The following is a 17,286-nucleotide window of genomic DNA, read 5'->3' as shown; positions in this document are numbered from 1 at the left end:
ATACATCAATTCAATTTTTATTCCACGTTGGTTCAACGTAATTTCATTGTAATTACATGGAAACAACATTGATGCCCAGTAGGTTTATTGTGTCACAGTGAATTTTATAATCTGCAGTCAATTTCATTATGTTTTCATGTGCCATGATTCTGACATTTGACATATGATCCTCATAGGATTAGGCTAGATAGTTTCAGTGGGGCAGTAAATGTAATCTCAATACAATACGATGTGCATATAATGTACATATAGCCAATATAGCTATTAAACCCATGTTCAGTGAATGTAATCTGTGACGCAAGTGGCCGAATATGTTTGTGACGTTCCATGGAACCCACGGTATTGTTTAAAACTCGATTCTGATTGGCCTGCAGGTCATTCTACAGTGTAAATTATAAATGAAAACGTGCTTTTATATCAGTGTGACAGATTCACAATACCGAGCGTGTCTCAAACTGTCCCGCGCTTTTATCAGACTAAAGGTATCTTCACGCACGACTGGATAGGTCTTTTAGATACGCTTGTCCAAGGTAAGGATATGAGTCAAGCTATAGCCTACTTTTAATGTTTTCGTTCCGAACTCAAGTTACTCCAGTCAAGTGATTAATCGTAAAAGTTTGTTGTTTTGACTGAGCAGTCCAATGGCCAATGCTGTTTTTGGACTCTGAGACCCTTTGCTATATACTATGATGAGCCAATAACATGCATAGATTATGCATTAGGCATTGCACAAGTCAGTGTCTAGGTCAGAATATATAATAGCTATTTCCGGGAACTCAAGTTACTCACGTCAAGTGATTTATCGTAAGAGTTAGTTAGTTGTTTTGACTGTCAAAACAAACAACTTTGATGGAATATTCCAAATTACAATACAATTATGCTTCACAAATTCACAATACTTCTTGTATTTCAATTAATCATCTAGGCCCAAGACATAAAGTTGCCTGAAAGCTGTGTAGCAATAATTCCTGCTCCTGACCCATAGGATGGTAATCACATACATGATTGGCTTAATCAAGAATCATGGATACCTTTCATGTGAGTTCTCACACACCAGATTTTTTTTACATACCTCAGAAGGAAGATACCTCAATATCTGGAAGCACTGTCTCATGTACAATTGTTAATGCTATCTCTGAAATGTCTAACAAAATGTTGACTTGATCATTTCATCTAGAACTCATCACAAGTTGGAACTAGTGGTCAACATTGGGACAATGCAGCCCAAAATAACAGGGCTGAATATTTTCATGGAGGTAAGCACTACACTTCTGATGGGTTTAAAGATTGTATTACATTATCTAAAAGTGAGAAAGTGAACCCCAGCTGCTGTTATTCTTTTCACGGGGAAGGACAAATCCCATTATGCCATGAATGTTTCATTGCTGAACAACCATAGATATTTTTCCTCTAATTTGGCTCCCGTTCCTCCCAACAGTGAGCAAGACCTGCCAGCAGAGCTCACTGGAGCAGGGAGACATCCCATCATCCTTTTGGCGCCTGACAAAGTACACTTTTTTTTCTTCTAAATAACACTATAGTAACATCTTCTGCACAAAGTTACATTCCTTTCCTAATAAGATTGGTGTTAAGTGGGAAAGAATCCTAAAGATGGTCCAATGGGCATGGTCTGAAGCCTCTCGTCATCTCAGTATGTTGAACCACCTGATTTCCTGCAGGCTTGAGATTCAGATCCTGCTGAACGATGTTAAGCAGTCGATTAACCACATGCAGGGGACGCTGAACACCATGCAGGGGCAGTGTATTGAGTTGCAGACTGCCATATCTAAGGTAGTGTCAGATGAGTCTCAGATACAGAAGAATAAGTCTATGATGGTATGGTGATAATGATTGAGATGGTGATTATAATAATGATGACTAGCTTTACCCCACCCTACAGGCTGTAAATCATTGGATCTGATTAATTCAATTCAATGCAATTCAATATTTGAGGACTGCAACCATAGAAATACAATTTATTTACACTAATAATAAGCTATTGTCAACTTCCCGTCTATGGTTATCTTGGTTGTAAATTTAACTGGGGCCACATGAATAATTGTTAGGCTACTCATTTTGAATCCACCGGTGGCAACTTGTGTGACCATAAAAGTCTGTGTGGGCACTGGGCACAGTAAAATAATTTGGTTACTGATCTGTCCTACATCATAGAAGGCCCTTCAAGTTGGAACTAGGAAATTCTGACATTTCTGACTCGCTAACTCGTTATGGAATGATGATTTCAAGTTTCCCACTTGTGAAGTATCAGAATCAACCAGTAGGAAGATCTACGCTAATAACTTACATTCATTTTAACTCGGAGGTTCCAAGTTTCTGATGGCATGTGAATGCGTCAATAATTGCCATGGTCATTTTGAATGTTCAGTCAGTGAGCATTATGGGTAATTGTCCTACATACTTACATCAAATACTGTAGTAACAGTGCCATTCCAAACACAATACATGTGAAAATTAACAAAGATACAAAATATTGCAAAAGTGAAGAAAATCTGTTTAAAATTGTAGTAGGAAATGCCCCTGCAGCAGGGAGGCTTATGGTATTATATTATATTGTAGATAACATTAATATAATTTGTGTATTTGCAGTATCAGTACACATACAAATGAAAGTATATGCTAGGGATTAATCTACCCTGAGTGAACAAAACATTAAGAACACTTTCCTATTGAGATTATTTTTTAGGGAATGACAATATGCTCTATATTATACCTTCAGATCATCACACCAGCCGAAGTTGCTGTGCAGAGGGAGGAGATCGTCCTAGCATCAGGCCTCATCCCGTCACAGAGGAAGGGTATCCTCCAAACAGCCAGTGTCCCTTCACAGAGGGAGGGGATTCTCTCAGCCGCCAGCATCAATGCACAGAGGGAGGAGATCCTCCGATCATCAGGCCTCATCCCGTCACAGAGGAAGGGTATCCTACAAACAGCCAGTGTCACTGCGCAGAGGGAGGAAATCGTCCCAATGGCCAGCGTCCCTGTGCACAGGGAGGGGATTGTCCCAAGGGCTAGTGTCCCTGCTGAGAGGGAGGAGATCCTCCGAGCATCAGGCCTCATCCCTGCACGGAGGGAGGGGATCCTCCAAACAGCCAGTGTCCCTGCACAGAGGTAGGGGATTCTCCGAGCAGCTAGCATCACTGCGCAGAGGGAGGAGATCCTCAGAGCATCAGGCCTCATCCCTGCACATAGGGAGGGGATCCTCCGAGCATCAGGCCTCACCCCTACAAAGAGGGAGGGGATTCTTCCAGCAGCTTCTATCACTGCGCAGAAGAATAAGATCCTCAGAGCATCACAACTCACCCCTGCACAAAGGGAGTTGATCCTCCTGATGACCAGTGTCACTGCGCAGAGAAAGGGAATCTTCCCAAAGGCCAGCGTCCCTGCGCACAGGGAGTGGATCGTCCCAAAGGCTGGTGTCCCTGCAGAGAGGGAGGAGATCCTCCTCACAGCCAGTGTCCCTGTGAAGAATGAAAACAATCATCCACAACCACCTCCCATTATCCCCATTGTGGCACCACTGTGGAAATGGGATGGTGGAGCGTGTATTCCACCTGTGGATTTCTATTCCAAGAGAAGAGGTCACTTAACCTTACCTAATTAGTAAAGAAATTACCATTGTGATAGCGTGAGAATAAGTTGTGATAGGTTAAATGTACGGCTCATGTGAGTGTATATCTGTAATACTTTCATGCATTTTCTACATAAAACAGGTTTAGCTACATTTTACTTTGACATTTTAGTCATTTAGCAGAAGCTCTTATCCAGAGCGACTTACAGTAGTGAGTGTATACATTTTCATACTCCCGTAAATCTCTCCAGGATTTCGCATGTTTTTTTTGATATTTGCAGATAAATATGCTAGATTTTGCAGTGACAATTATGACATTTTGCATAGCAATATGCAATTGTTTTGTCCATTTGTTGCAAAAATGCGCTGACAAGGGAAAAAACTGTGTTGACGTGTGTCTTGATTAAACCATATTATGCAGTAAATGTGCGGTGATTGGTTGAAATTGCAAGCCCTCTTTTCGTACTGTGGTAATGGGTCAGTTCTTTGAGATAATATTCTGATGATGTGACTATTTTATGCAGAAATAGTTTGGCGATTGGTCAAATTTGTAAGCCCTCACATAATATGCAGGGAATTGTTGAATTTGCAACCCAAACAATGCGATCGCAGAGTCCTGGAGTAACCTCCCAGTAATCCCTGCGACTGCGTGTAGGTTAAGATTGGGTTGTAACAGAGTATCAGAGCGAGACGTTCCTATCTGTCAGCTAATAATTGTTCTGTATGGTGACATGAGCAGAGTGGCCTGACTTCTCCCACTTATTACAGATGTCCGACTTAGGTATGTTGAGCATCCTGCTATGATGTCCATCACCAAGCCGGAACACTCCGATGCCAACCCTCAGTTCCAGACTGGCACCCGGCCGGTGGCTGAGCCCGAGACCCCTGCTGTTCACAATAACAGTGGAGGCTGGCTCAGCTGGTTCTTTGGGAGTGGAAGAGCTAATAAGAAGGAGGTTCGTCTACCTGAGGACAAAGACAGATCTGTTAGGAACTGGTTCTCAACACTATATTCTATGTAGAGACAATTGAGTGGATTTTGTTTTTAAAAAATTGTAGCTTGCTTCACATTGCTCATATCTTCTTCTTCCTTCTTCCTGCACAGATGGGTTAACAAAACTGAGCCCAAGGCTGAGGTACACACTTAAATTCAATTAAATTCAAAACAGTGAACAACCATTGTATTTCAACTGTGATAATATTACTAACAATTTGGAAAAATTGTTGATGTGTTTTACAGAACAAGTGTGTACAACCACCTCCACCGATGGGGACATATGGATATCAGGGGAACACTGGCAATGTCCCCAAAGGAGTGAATCCCTACTCTACGAAAGCAGGTGAATATTGCTTTAGAATACATGTGGTTTAACCAAAACTGTGTCAGCCAATCATAGATGTCCCTGGTGATCTCCTGCTAACACCTTTCCCACTACCAGCAGGCCTATGGGGCAGCAGATACCCTACAATGCATTTCAATGATGGGACCAACTCAAAGCTTCCAAGCCATGGGCCTGGACTGCTTACTAGACAGCTCTCTGGCTTGCTCCCTTCTTCACACTTTGACCTCATGGCACCAATGGTTGTGCCACCTGACACTCTACCTTACTAAGGTATGACTCTGGAAAATCCTTCCAAATTGTATCCATTCATCATTAACTGAGATTTTACTTGAACATAGCAAATGGCTGAGGTAGCAAGAATGTTAACTATTTTTTTGTTTTGTCCAACAGGCCAATTAACCAGAGTGGATTTGCCAAACATAGATTTTTTCAGTGTTAAAAAACTTCAGCATTAAAAAATATAAAAATATAATTTTTTTATTAAATCTCTCCTTTGTGTCCTCATGTAATTTGATGTGTTCTATCATCGTTTACAATGCTTATTGCTTCTGCATTGCTTTAGTTACAGACAAGTGTATATTATACACATTTATTTTATTTTAGAAATGCATTTTGGATTTCCTACATTTACTCACTGTACAGACAAATATATTTTATACACATATATTTTTTTAAACATTTTTTAAAATGTAATCCATAGACAGATCTAAATATATTTAGATGCATTTGGAATTTCTAAATGTCAATATTTTTACTATCTGTGTCACGTGTTTATGTCCATCCTGTTTACACCTCACACAGATGGTCAGTGGCTTAAAAAAGAAGACAACAGTAACATGTCAGATATAGTTTAAATGTATTCATTGTTGAGTTTGCACCTCAATATGACACTTGAAATATTTCACAGAAGACTGAAATGTAACCAAATCAAATCAAATTTATTTATATAGCCCTTCGTACATCAGCTGATATCTCAAAGTGCTGTACAGAAACCCAGCCTAAAACCCCAAACAGCAAGCAATGCAGGTGTAGAAGCACGGTGGCTAGGAAAAACTCCCTAGAAAGGCCAAAACCTAGGAAGAAACCTAGAGAGGAACCAGGCTATGTGGGGTGGCCAGTCCTCTTCTGGCTGTGCCGGGTGGAGATTATAACAGAACATGGCCAAGATGTTCAAATGTTCATAAATGACCAGCATGGTCGAATAATAATAAGGCAGAACAGTTGAAACTGGAGCAGCAGCACGGTCAGGTGGACTGGGGACAGCAAGGAGTCATCATGTCAGTTAGTCCTGGGGCATGGTCCTAGGGCTCAGGTCCTCCGAGAGAGAGAAAGAAAGAGAGAATTAGAGAGAGCATATGTGGGGTGGCCAGTCCTCTTCTGGCTGTGCCGGGTGGAGATTATAACAGAACATGGCCAAGATGTTCAAATGTTCATAAATGACCAGCATGGTCGAATAATAATAACGCAGAACAGTTGAAACTGGAGCAGCAGCACGGCCAGGTGGACTGGGGACAGCAAGGAGTCATCATGTCAGGTAGTCCTGGGGCATGGTCCTAGGGCTCAGGTCTTCCGAGAAAGAGAGAATTAGAGAACGCACACTTAGATTCACACAGGACACCGAATAGGACAGGAGAGGTACTCCAGATATAACAAACTGACCCTAGCCCCCCGACACATAAACTACTGCAGCATAAATACTGGAGGCTGAGACAGGAGGGGTCAGGAGACACTGTGGCCCCATCCGAGGACACCCCCGGACAGGGCCAAACAGGAAGGATATAACCCCACCCACTTTGCCAAAGCACAGCCCCCACACCACTAGAGGGATATCTTCAACCACCAACTTACCATCCTGAGACAAGGCTGAGTATAGCCCACAAAGATCTCCGCCATGGCACAACCCAAGGGGGGGCGCCAACCCAGACAGGATGACCACATCGGTGAATCAACCCACTCAGGTGACGCACCCCTTCCAGGGACGGCATGAGAGAGCCCCAGTAAGCCATTGACTCAGCCCCTGTAATAGGGTTAGAGGCAGAGAATCCCAGTGGAAAGAGGGGAACCGGCCAGGCAGAGACAGCAAGGGCGGTTCGTTGCTCCAGAACCTTTCCGTTCACCTTCCCACTCCTGGGCCAGACTACACTCAATCATATGAACCACTGAAGAGATGAGTCTTCAGTAAAGACTTAAAGGTTGAGACCGAGTTTGCGTCTCTGACATGGGTAGGCAGACCGTTCCATAAAAATGGAGCTCTATAGGAGAAAGCCCTGCCTCCAGCTGTTTGCTTAGAAATTCTAGGGACAATTAGGAGGCCTGCGTCTTGTGACCGTAGCGTACGTGTAGGTATGTACGGCAGGACCAAATCAGAGAGATAGGTAGGAGCAAGCCCATGTAATGCTTTGTAGGTTAGCAGTAAAACCTTGAAATCAGCCCTTGCTTTGACAGGAAGCCAGTGTAGAGAGGCTAGCACTGGAGTAATATGATCTAATTTTTTGGTTCTAGTCAGGATTCTAGCAGCCGTATTTAGCACCAACTGAAGTTTATTTAGTGCTTTATCCGGGTAGCCGAAAAGTAGAGCATTGCAGTAGTCTAACCTAGAAGTGACAAAAGCATGGATTAAAATTTCTGCATCATTTTTGGACAGAAAGTTTCTGATTTTTGCAATGTTACGTAGATGGAAAAAAGCTGTCCTTGAAATGGTCTTGATATGTTCTTCAAAAGAGAGATCAGGGTACAGAGTAACACCGAGGTCCTTCACAGTTTTATATGAGACGACTGTACAACCATTAAGGTTAATTGTCAGATTCAACAGAAGATCTCTTTGTTTCTTGGGACCTAGAACAAGCATCTCTGTTTTGTCCGAGTTTAAAAGTAGAAAGTTTGCAGCCATCCACTTCCTTATGTCTGAAACACATGCTTCTAGCAAGGGCAATTTTGGGGCTTCACCATGTTTCATTGAAATGTACAGCTGTGTGTCATCCGCATAGCAGTGAAAGTTAACATTATGTTTTCGAATAACATCCCCAAGGGGTAAAATATATAGTGAAAACAATAGTGGTCCCAAAACGGAACCTTGAGGAACACCGAAATTTACAGTTGATTTGTCAGAGGACAAACCATTCACAGAGACAAACTGATATCTTTCCGACAGATAAGATCTATACCAGGCTAGAACTTGTCCGTGTAGACCAATTTGGGTTTCCAATCTCTCCAAAAGAATGTGGTGATCGATGGTATCAAAAGCAGCACTAAGGTCTAGGAGCACGAGGACAGATGCAGAGCCTCGGTCCGATGCCATTAAAATGTCATTTACCACCTTCACAAGTGCCGTCTCAGTGCTATGATGGGGTCTAAAACCAGACTGAAGCATTTCGTATACATTGTTTGTCTTCAGGAAGGCAGTAAGTTGCTGCGCAACAGCCTTTTCTAAAAATGTTGAGAGGAATGGAAGATTCGATATAGGCCGATAGTTTTTTATATTTTCTGGGTCAAGGTTTGGCTTTTTCAAGAGAGGCTTTATTACTGCCACTTTTAGTGAGTTTGGTACACATCCGGTGGATAGAGAGCCATTTATTATGTTCAACATAGGAGGGCCAAGCACAGGAAGCAGCTCTTTCAGTAGTTTAGTTGGAATAGGGTCCAGTTTCGGATTGTTCTTATTTTCCTCAATTAAGTTAGAAAAATAGGATGATCGAGCAGCAGTAAGGGCTCTACGGTACTGCACGGTACTGTCTTTCCAAGCTAGTCGGAAGACTTCCAGTTTGGTGTGGCGCCATTTCCGTTCCAATTTTCTGGAAGCTTGCTTCAGAGCTCGGGTATTTTCTGTGTACCAGGGAGCTAGCTTCTTATGAGAAATGTTTTTAGTTTTTAGGGGTGCAACTGCATCTAGGGTATTGCGCAAGGTTAAATTGAGTTCCTCAGTTAGGTGGTTAACTGATTTTTGTCCTCTGGCGTCCTTGGGTAGACAGAGGGAATCTGGAAGGACATCAAGGAATCTTTGTGTTGTCTGTGAATTTATAGCACGACTTTTGATATTCCTTGGTTGGGGTCTGAGCAGATTATTTGTTGCAATTGCAAACGTAATAAAATAGTGGTCCGATAGTCCAGGATTATGAGGAAAAACATTAAGATCCACAACACTTATTCCATGGGACAAAACTAGGTCCAGCGTATGACTGTGACAGTGAGTGGGTCCAGAGACATGTTGGACAAAACCCACTGAGTCGATGATGGCTCCGGAAGCCTTTTGGACTGGGTCTGTGGACTTTTCCATGTGAATATTAAAGTCACCAAAGATTAGAATATTATCTGCTATGACTACAAGGTCCGATAGGAATTCAGGGAACTCGGTGAGGAACACTGTATATGGCCCAGGAGGCCTGTAAACAGTAGCTATAAAAAGTGATTGAATAGGCTGCATAGATTTCATGACTAGAAGCTCAAAAGACGAAAACGTCATTTTTTTTTTTGTAAATTAAAATTTGCTATCGTAGATGTTAGCAACACCTCTGCCTTTGCGGGATGCACGTGGGATATGTTCACTAGTGTAGCCAGGAGGTGAGGCCTCATTTAACACAGTAAATTCATCAGGCTTAAGCCATGTTTCAGTCAGGCCAATCACATCAAGATTATGGTCAGTGATTAGTTCCTTGACTATAATTGCCTTTGAAGTAAGGGATCTAACATTAAGTAGCCCTATTTTGAGATGTGAGGTATCATGATCTCTTTCAATAATGACAGGAATGGAGGTGGTCTTTATCCTAGTGAGATTGCTAAGGCGAACACCGCCATGTTTAGTTTTGCCCAACCTAGGTCAAGGCACAGACACGGTCTCAATGGTGATAGCTGAGCTGACTACACTGACTGTGCTAGTGGCAGACTCCACTATGCTGGCAGGCTGGCTAACAGCCTGCTGCCTGGCCTGCACCCTATTTCATTGTGGAGCTAGAGGAGTTAGAGCCCTGTCTATGTTGGTAGATAAGATGAGAGCACCCCTCCAGCTAGGATGGAGTCCGTCACTCCTCAGCAGGTCAGGCTTGGTCCTGTTTGTGGGTGAGTCCCAGAAAGAGGGCCAATTATCTACAAATTCTATCTTTTGGGAGGGGCAGAAAACACCTATTGTGTTTATTGAGATGTACACGGAGATGCTCAGTTGGTCAATATTCCCCTCCAGTGATTCCCCAACATCTTGTCAACATGGGCCTCAAAAATTATCTCCAATATATTGTCAATGTAAAAAGCCTGTCTGATTAGAATTAATAATGTCCGACAATACATTTTTAATTCTATGCGCTATACATTTTGCTAGCATTTTTGTATCACAACACTGAAGTGTAAGGGGCCTCCAATTTTTGGGGGGACTGGATCTTTATATTTACCACTTTGAATCGTGTTTCAGTAATAATGAAGGAGTGGTTAAAACATGCTAATAACGGTCCTCTGAGGATATCAAAAAAGGTTTATCAGAGTTATCAACCTCACAAGGAGTAACTTACATTGTGGTGCTGAAACTTGAAGCAGCAGCCACGGCACAATCAATCGGAAATGGACAGCTCATGGTGCTGAAAGTATGCAAATTGGAGTAAACATTATTCATTTTAAACGTCGTCATTTTAATTAGGGATATGTGTTGGAGCCCATATCTTCCTATTTAAGAAATAAGAGGTAGGCCTACCTGTTTGACAGATGAAATTAGGCTATAGGCTGCTATATCCATAGGTATGTTAGTCAATTCCTCCACCCGCCATCACTCTTTAAATAGCCCACCTCAGTGTCTGTTAAGACTTGAAGTTAGTTCGTATGAGAGGGTATGCCATAGGCCTACCTTTTCTTAAAGAAAAGGACAAAAAATACACTGTTAGTTTAAGATTTTGAAGAAAATTAAACAGATGTGATTATATACAGTTATCTATAACAACACTTTGGTCCGCGATACTACAAGATGTAAAATAGGAATAACTGGGAAAGACGTGACTCTGATGCATATGGGGATATTGTTGTTTCATTTGGAAATAATCTAATTCTGTCACCATCAATTGATTAAGCTATTCACATTCTGTACAATAAAATACATTTAAACCCAGACAGCTTTTAGGGAAACACTTGTGACCTCTCGTTGGGTTAAGCCAAGGAAGAAGATTAGCCAGCAGTTGAAGCTTACATTTTTCTGCATCAGTAGGCCTACTCGGTCTGGGGTGGAAAGGTAGGCCTAACTTGAAAGTACCATGCTCAGATCCCTATTGACGTCTCAGAGTTAATTATTTGCAAACAGGTTCAGTTTCGTTGCAAATAATACACACTGTTTTGGCATTGTAGAAATATAATAAGATGAACACATAGGACTATCTCTCTGTCTATACTGTAATTTCAGTCATTTGTGATTTATTTTAAACGTTTCTACTAATACTGTATGGTAACTCTATTGAAGTCCACTCTTGTACAGCACACTAAAGGTGTATCTCTTTCTCTACAATTTAGGAGATTTTAAGATATTTTGTTGTTTGTGATGGTACTCTAGGTGCAAGGGCCATCCTGTGCCACCAGTCAATTGATGGTCGATCACCTTCTGACCCCGTGCTCGCCAGGTGACCCGGCTGCCATAGAATTGACCTGGTATTCGAGCCAGCAACCTTTCGGTAAGTGGCCCAATGATCTAATCTTGAGGCTACCTGCCGCCCCTTAGAATGTAGGGTGACTCCCCTAGTGGGTCCTGAACCCAGGTCAGCAGCACTACATTGCTGTGTGTCTGTATAGTTGAGGGTATATTGGTTTAGTAATACTCAATTCAGTTCTGGTACCAGAGGGGACATCAATGCTGTTACACTTAGCCAGAATCACCAAGCTACCCTGAATTAATAAAACCTGAATTCAAAAAGAACAAGATGTTGTTGTCATTATTTTATTTTAACTTGTATTATAGTATGCCCACATTTCTGTCTACTACTTTCGAATCAGGTAGCAATTAAATGTAAGGGGCTTAATACAGTTCCAGCCACTAGGGGGTACTCTGGTGAAGCCCATGGGAAATAAGGAAATGTAGATTAAGTGAATTGGGAAGAGTAAGAATGAAAAACTAAAGAAAGACTGTAAACGGCTGTTACCTGTGCTGACATGATTAAAAGTGAAGTAAACCGTACTTTTCGCGTTGTAGTTTATATGATAAGCTCATTGGAAGGGAAACATAAACAGATACATGTGCTGCCGTTCCAACTGATGTCAAGTTCCAACACAAATATTCATGGGGCGGCAGGGGAGCCTAGTGGTTAGAGCATTGGACTAGCGCAAATTCAAATCCCCGAGCTGACAAGGTACAAATCTGTCGTTCTGCCCCTGAACAGGCAGTTAACCCACTGTTCCTAGGCCGTCATTGAAAATAAGAATTTGTTCTTAACTGACTTGCCTAGTTAAATAAAGGTAAAAAATAAAAATACAAGTTTGAAAAAGCAATAGACTTTCACATTGTAGGTCTGTTGTTAAAACAAAATAATCATAATATATGCCATTTAGCAGATGCTTTCATCCAAAGCGACTTAGTCATTTGCGCATACATTTTACCTATGGGTTGCCACGGGAATCGAACCCACAACCCTGGTGGTGGGATCGGCTCTCCAACGCATCATTTACTAAACAGTATCCCGCAAACGTGAAAGCGCCAGAAATAAACATCGCGAGATTGTAAATATGTGTGAGAGTCAGATTTGAAAGCAGACGTTTTCATCCAAACCGATTTACAGTAATGCGTACATACATTTTACCTATGTAAAATGAGACTTTTTCAAAGGTTTTTCCGATGCAATTTTTTACGTCTTTCTTTATAATACTGTATGTATTCAATAATTTCGAATGGATCACTTCCCAATGGGCACATACATCAATTCAATTTTTATTCCACGTTGGTTCAACGTAATTTCATTGAAATTACATGGAAACAACATTGATGCCCAGTGGGTTTATTGTGTCACAGTGAATTTTATAATCTGCAGTCAATTTCATTATGTTTTCATGTGCCATGATTCTGACATTTGACATATGATCCTCATAGGATTAGGCTAAATAGTTTCAGTGGGGCAGTAAATGTAATCTCAATACAATAAGATGTGCATATAATGTACATATAGCCAATATAGCTATTAAACCCATGTTCAGTGAATGCAATCTGTGACGCAAGTGGCCGAATATGTTTGTGACGTTCCATGGAACCCACAGTATTGTTTAAAACTCGATTCTGATTGGCCTGCAGGTCATTCTACAGTGTAAATTATAAATGAAAACGTGCTTTTATATCAGTGACAGGTTCACAATACCGAGTTTGTCTCAAACCGTACCGACCTTTTATCAGCCTAAAGGTATCTTCACGCACGACTGGATAGGCCTTTTAGATACGCTTGTCCAAGGTAAGGATATGAGTCAAGCTATAGCCTACTTTTAATGTTTTAGTTCCGAACTCAAGTTACTCCAGTCAAGTGATTAATCGTAAAAGTTTGTTGTTTTGACTGAGCAGTCCAATGGCCAATGCTGTTTTTGGACTCTGAGACCCTTTGCTATATACTATGATGATGCAATAACATGCATAGATTATGCATTAGGCATTGCACAAGTCAGTGTCTAGGTCAGAATATATAATAGCTATTTCCGGCAATTCAAGTTACTCACGTCAAGTGATTTATCGTAAGAGTTAGTTAGTTGTTTTGACTGTCAAAACAAACAACTTTGATGGAATATTACAATGCAATTATGCATCACAAATTCACAATACTTGTATTTCAATTATTCATCTAGGCCCAAGACATAAAGTTGCCTGAAAGCTGTGTAGCAATAATTCCTGCTCCTGACCCATAGGATGGTAATCACATACATGATTGGCTTAATCAAGAATCATGGATACCTTTCATGTGAGTACTCACACACCAGATTTTTTTTACATACCTCAGAAGGAAGATACCTCAATATCTGGAAGCACTGTCTCATGTACAATTGTTAATGCTATCTCTGAAATGTCTAACAAAATGTTGACTTGATCATTTCATCTAGAACTCATCACAAGTTGGAACTAGTGGTCAACATTGGGACAATGCAGCCCAAAATAACAGGGGTGAATATATTCATGGAGGTAAGCACTACACTTCTGATGGGTTTAAAGATTGTATTACATTATCTAAAAGTGAGAAAGTAAACCCCAGCTGCTGTTATTCTTTTCACGGGGAAGGACAAATCCCATTATGCCATGAATGTTTCATTGCTGAACAACCATAGATATTTTTCCTCTAATTTGGCTCCCGTTCCTCCCAACAGTGAGCAAGACCTGCCAGCAGAGCTCACTGGAGCAGGGAGACATCCCATCATCCTTTTGGCGCCTGACAAAGTACACTTTTTTTCCTTCTAAATAACACTATAGTAACATCTTCTGCACAAAGTTACATTCCTAATAAGATTGGTGTTAAGTGGGAAAGAATCCTAAAGATGGTCCAATGGGCATGGTCTGAAGCCTCTCGTCATCTCAGTATGTTGAACCACCTGATTTCCTGCAGGCTTGAGATTCAGATCCTGCTGAACGATGTTAAGCAGTCGATTAACCACATGCAGGGGATGCTGAACACCATGCAGGGGCAGTGTATTGAGTTGCAGACTGCCATATCTAAGGTAGTGTCAGTTGAGTCTCAGATACAGAAGAATAAGTCTATGATGGTATGGTGATAATGATTGAGATGGTGATTATAATAATGATGACTAGCTTTACCCCACCCCACCGTAAATCATTGGATCTGATTAATTAAATTCAATGCAATTCAATATTTGAGGACTGCAAATATGGTTATCTTGGTTGTAAATGTAACTGGAGCCACATGAATAATTGTTAGGCTACTCATTTTGAATCCACCGGTGGCAACTTGTGTGACCATAAAAATCTGTGTGGCCACTGGGCACAGTAAAATAATTTGGTTACTGATCTGTCCTACATCATAGAAGGCCCTTCAAGTTGGAACTAGGAAATTCTGACATTTCTGACTCGCTAACTCGTTATGGAATGATGATTTCAAGTTTCCCACTTGTGAAGTATCAGAATCAACCAGTAGGAAGCTCTACGCTAATAACTTACATTCATTTTAACTCTGAGGTTCCAAGTTTCTGATGGCATGAGAATGCTTCAATAATTGCCATGGTCATTTTGAATGTTCAGTCAGTGAGCATTATGGGTAATTGTCCTACATACTTACATCAAATGCTGTAGTAACAGTGCCATTCCAAACACAATAAATGTGAAAATTAACAAAGATACAAAATATTGCTAAAGTGAAGAAAATCTGTTTAAAATTGTAGTAGGAAATGCCCCTGCAGCAGGGAGGCTTATGGTATTATAATATATTGTAGATAACATTAATATAATTTGTGTATTTGCAGTATCAGTACACATACAAATGAAAGTATATGCTAGGGATTATTCTACCCTGAGTGACCAAAACATTAAGAACACCTTCCTATTGAGATGATTTTTTAGGGAATGACAATATGCTCTATATTATACCTTCAGATCATCACACCAGCCGAAGTTGCTGTGCAGAGGGAGGAGATCTTCCGAGCATCAGGCCTCATCCCGTCACAGAGGAAGGGTATCCTCCAAACAGCCAGTGTCCCTTCACAGAGGGAGGGGATTCTCTCAGCCGCCATCATCAATGCACAGAGGGAGGAGATCCTCCGATCATCAGGCCTCATCCCGTCACAGAGGAAGGGTATCCTACAAACAGCCAGTGTCCCTTCACAGAGGGTTGGGATTCTCTCAGCCGCCAGCATCCATGCACAGAGGGAGGAGATACTACGATCATCAGGCCTCATCCCTTCACGGAGGGAGGGGATCCTCCAAACAGCCAGTGTCACTGCGCAGAGGGAGGAAATCGTCCCAATGGCCAGCGTCCCTGTGCACAGGGAGGAGACTGTCCCAAGGGCTAGTGTCCCTGCTGAGAGGGAGGAGATCCTCCGAGCATCAGGCCTCATCCCTGCACAGAGGAAGGGGATCCTCCAAACAGCCAGTGTCCCTGCACCGAGGGAGGGAATTCTCCGAGCAGCTAGCATCACTGCGCAGAGGGAGGAGATCCTCCGAGCATCAGGCCTCACCCCTACAAAGAGGGAGGGGATTCTTCCAGCAGCTTCTAACACTGCGCAGAATTATAAGATCCTCAGAGCATCACAACTCACCCCTGCACAAAGGGAGTTGATCCTCCTGATGACCAGTGTCACTGCGCAGAGAAAGGGAATCTTCCCAAAGGCCAGCGTCCCTGCGCACAGGGAGTGGATCGTCCCAAAGGCTGGTGTCCCTGCAGAGAGGGAGGAGATCCTCCTCACAGCCAGTGTCCCTGTGAAGAATGAAAACAATCATCCACAACCACCTCCCATTATCCCCATTGTTGCACCACTGTGGAAATGGGATGGTGGAGCGTGTATTCCACCTGTGGATTTCTATTCCAAGAGAAGAGGTCACTTAACTTTACCTAATTAGTAAAGAAACGACCATTGTGATAGCGTGGGAATAAGTTGTGATAGGTTAAATGTACGGCTCATGTGAGTGTATATCTGTAATACTTTCATGCATTTTCTACATAAAACAGGTTTAGCTACATTTTACTTTTACATTTTAGTCATTTAGCAGAAGCTCTTATCCAGAGCAACTTACAGTAGTGAGTGTATACATTTTCATACTCCCGTAAATCTCCCCAGGATTTCGCATGGATTTTTTAAATATTTGCAGATAAATATGCTAGATTTTGCAGCGACAATTATGACATTTTGCATAGCAATCTGCAATTGTTTTGTCCAATTTGTTGCAAAAATGAGCTGACAAGGGAAAAGACTGTGTTGACGTGTGTCTTGATTAAACCATATTATGCAGTAAATGTGCAGTGATTGGTTGAAATTGCGAGCCCTCTTTTTGTACTCTGGTAATGGTTCAGTTCTATGCGATGATAATATTGTGATGATGTGACTATTTTATGCAGAAATAGTTTGCCGATTGGTCAAATTTGTAAGCCCTCACATAATATGCAAAGATTGTTGATTTTGCAACCAAAACAATGCGATCGCAGAGTCCTGGAGTAACCTCCCAGTAATCCCTGTGACTGCATGTAGGTTAAGATTGGGTTGTAACAGAGTATCAGAGCGAGATGTTCCTATCTGTCAGCTAGTAATTGTTCTGTATGGTGACATGAGCAGGGTGGCCTGACTTCTCCCACTTATTACAGATGTCTGACTTAAATATGTTGAGCATCCTGCTATGATGTCCATCACCAAGCCGGAACACTCCGATGCCAACCCTCAGTTCCAGACTGGCACCCGGCCGGTGCCTGAGCCCGAGACCCCTGCTGT

At 41.8% G+C, this 17,286-nt stretch overlaps 2 protein-coding genes across 2 annotated transcripts; both read left to right on the top strand.

The window, feature by feature from the left end:
* Positions 1 to 936: 936 nt before the first annotated feature.
* LOC116353450 (uncharacterized) lies at positions 937 to 3,133 on the top strand. Its single transcript, XM_031789212.1, has 5 exons — positions 937 to 1,038; positions 1,178 to 1,256; positions 1,439 to 1,508; positions 1,680 to 1,791; positions 2,738 to 3,133. Exons 1-5 carry the CDS (start codon positions 1,024 to 1,026, stop codon positions 3,131 to 3,133), a joined length of 672 nt encoding a protein of 223 aa, XP_031645072.1. The 5' UTR covers positions 937 to 1,023.
* An 11,094-nt stretch (positions 3,134 to 14,227) lies between these two features.
* On the top strand, positions 14,228 to 16,922 carry LOC116353285 (uncharacterized protein KIAA0754). The gene is made up of 3 exons (XM_031787562.1): positions 14,228 to 14,293; positions 14,460 to 14,571; positions 15,461 to 16,922. Exons 2-3 carry the CDS (start codon positions 14,509 to 14,511, stop codon positions 16,421 to 16,423), a joined length of 1,026 nt encoding a protein of 341 aa, XP_031643422.1. The 5' UTR covers positions 14,228 to 14,293; positions 14,460 to 14,508; the 3' UTR covers positions 16,424 to 16,922.
* The last annotated feature ends 364 nt before the right edge of the window (positions 16,923 to 17,286 follow it).

Source organism: Oncorhynchus kisutch, linkage group LG14 (genome assembly GCF_002021735.2).
Source record: "Oncorhynchus kisutch isolate 150728-3 linkage group LG14, Okis_V2, whole genome shotgun sequence".
Lineage (NCBI taxonomy): Eukaryota > Metazoa > Chordata > Actinopteri > Salmoniformes > Salmonidae > Oncorhynchus > Oncorhynchus kisutch.
This window is presented reverse-complemented; position numbering and strand designations above follow the sequence as displayed.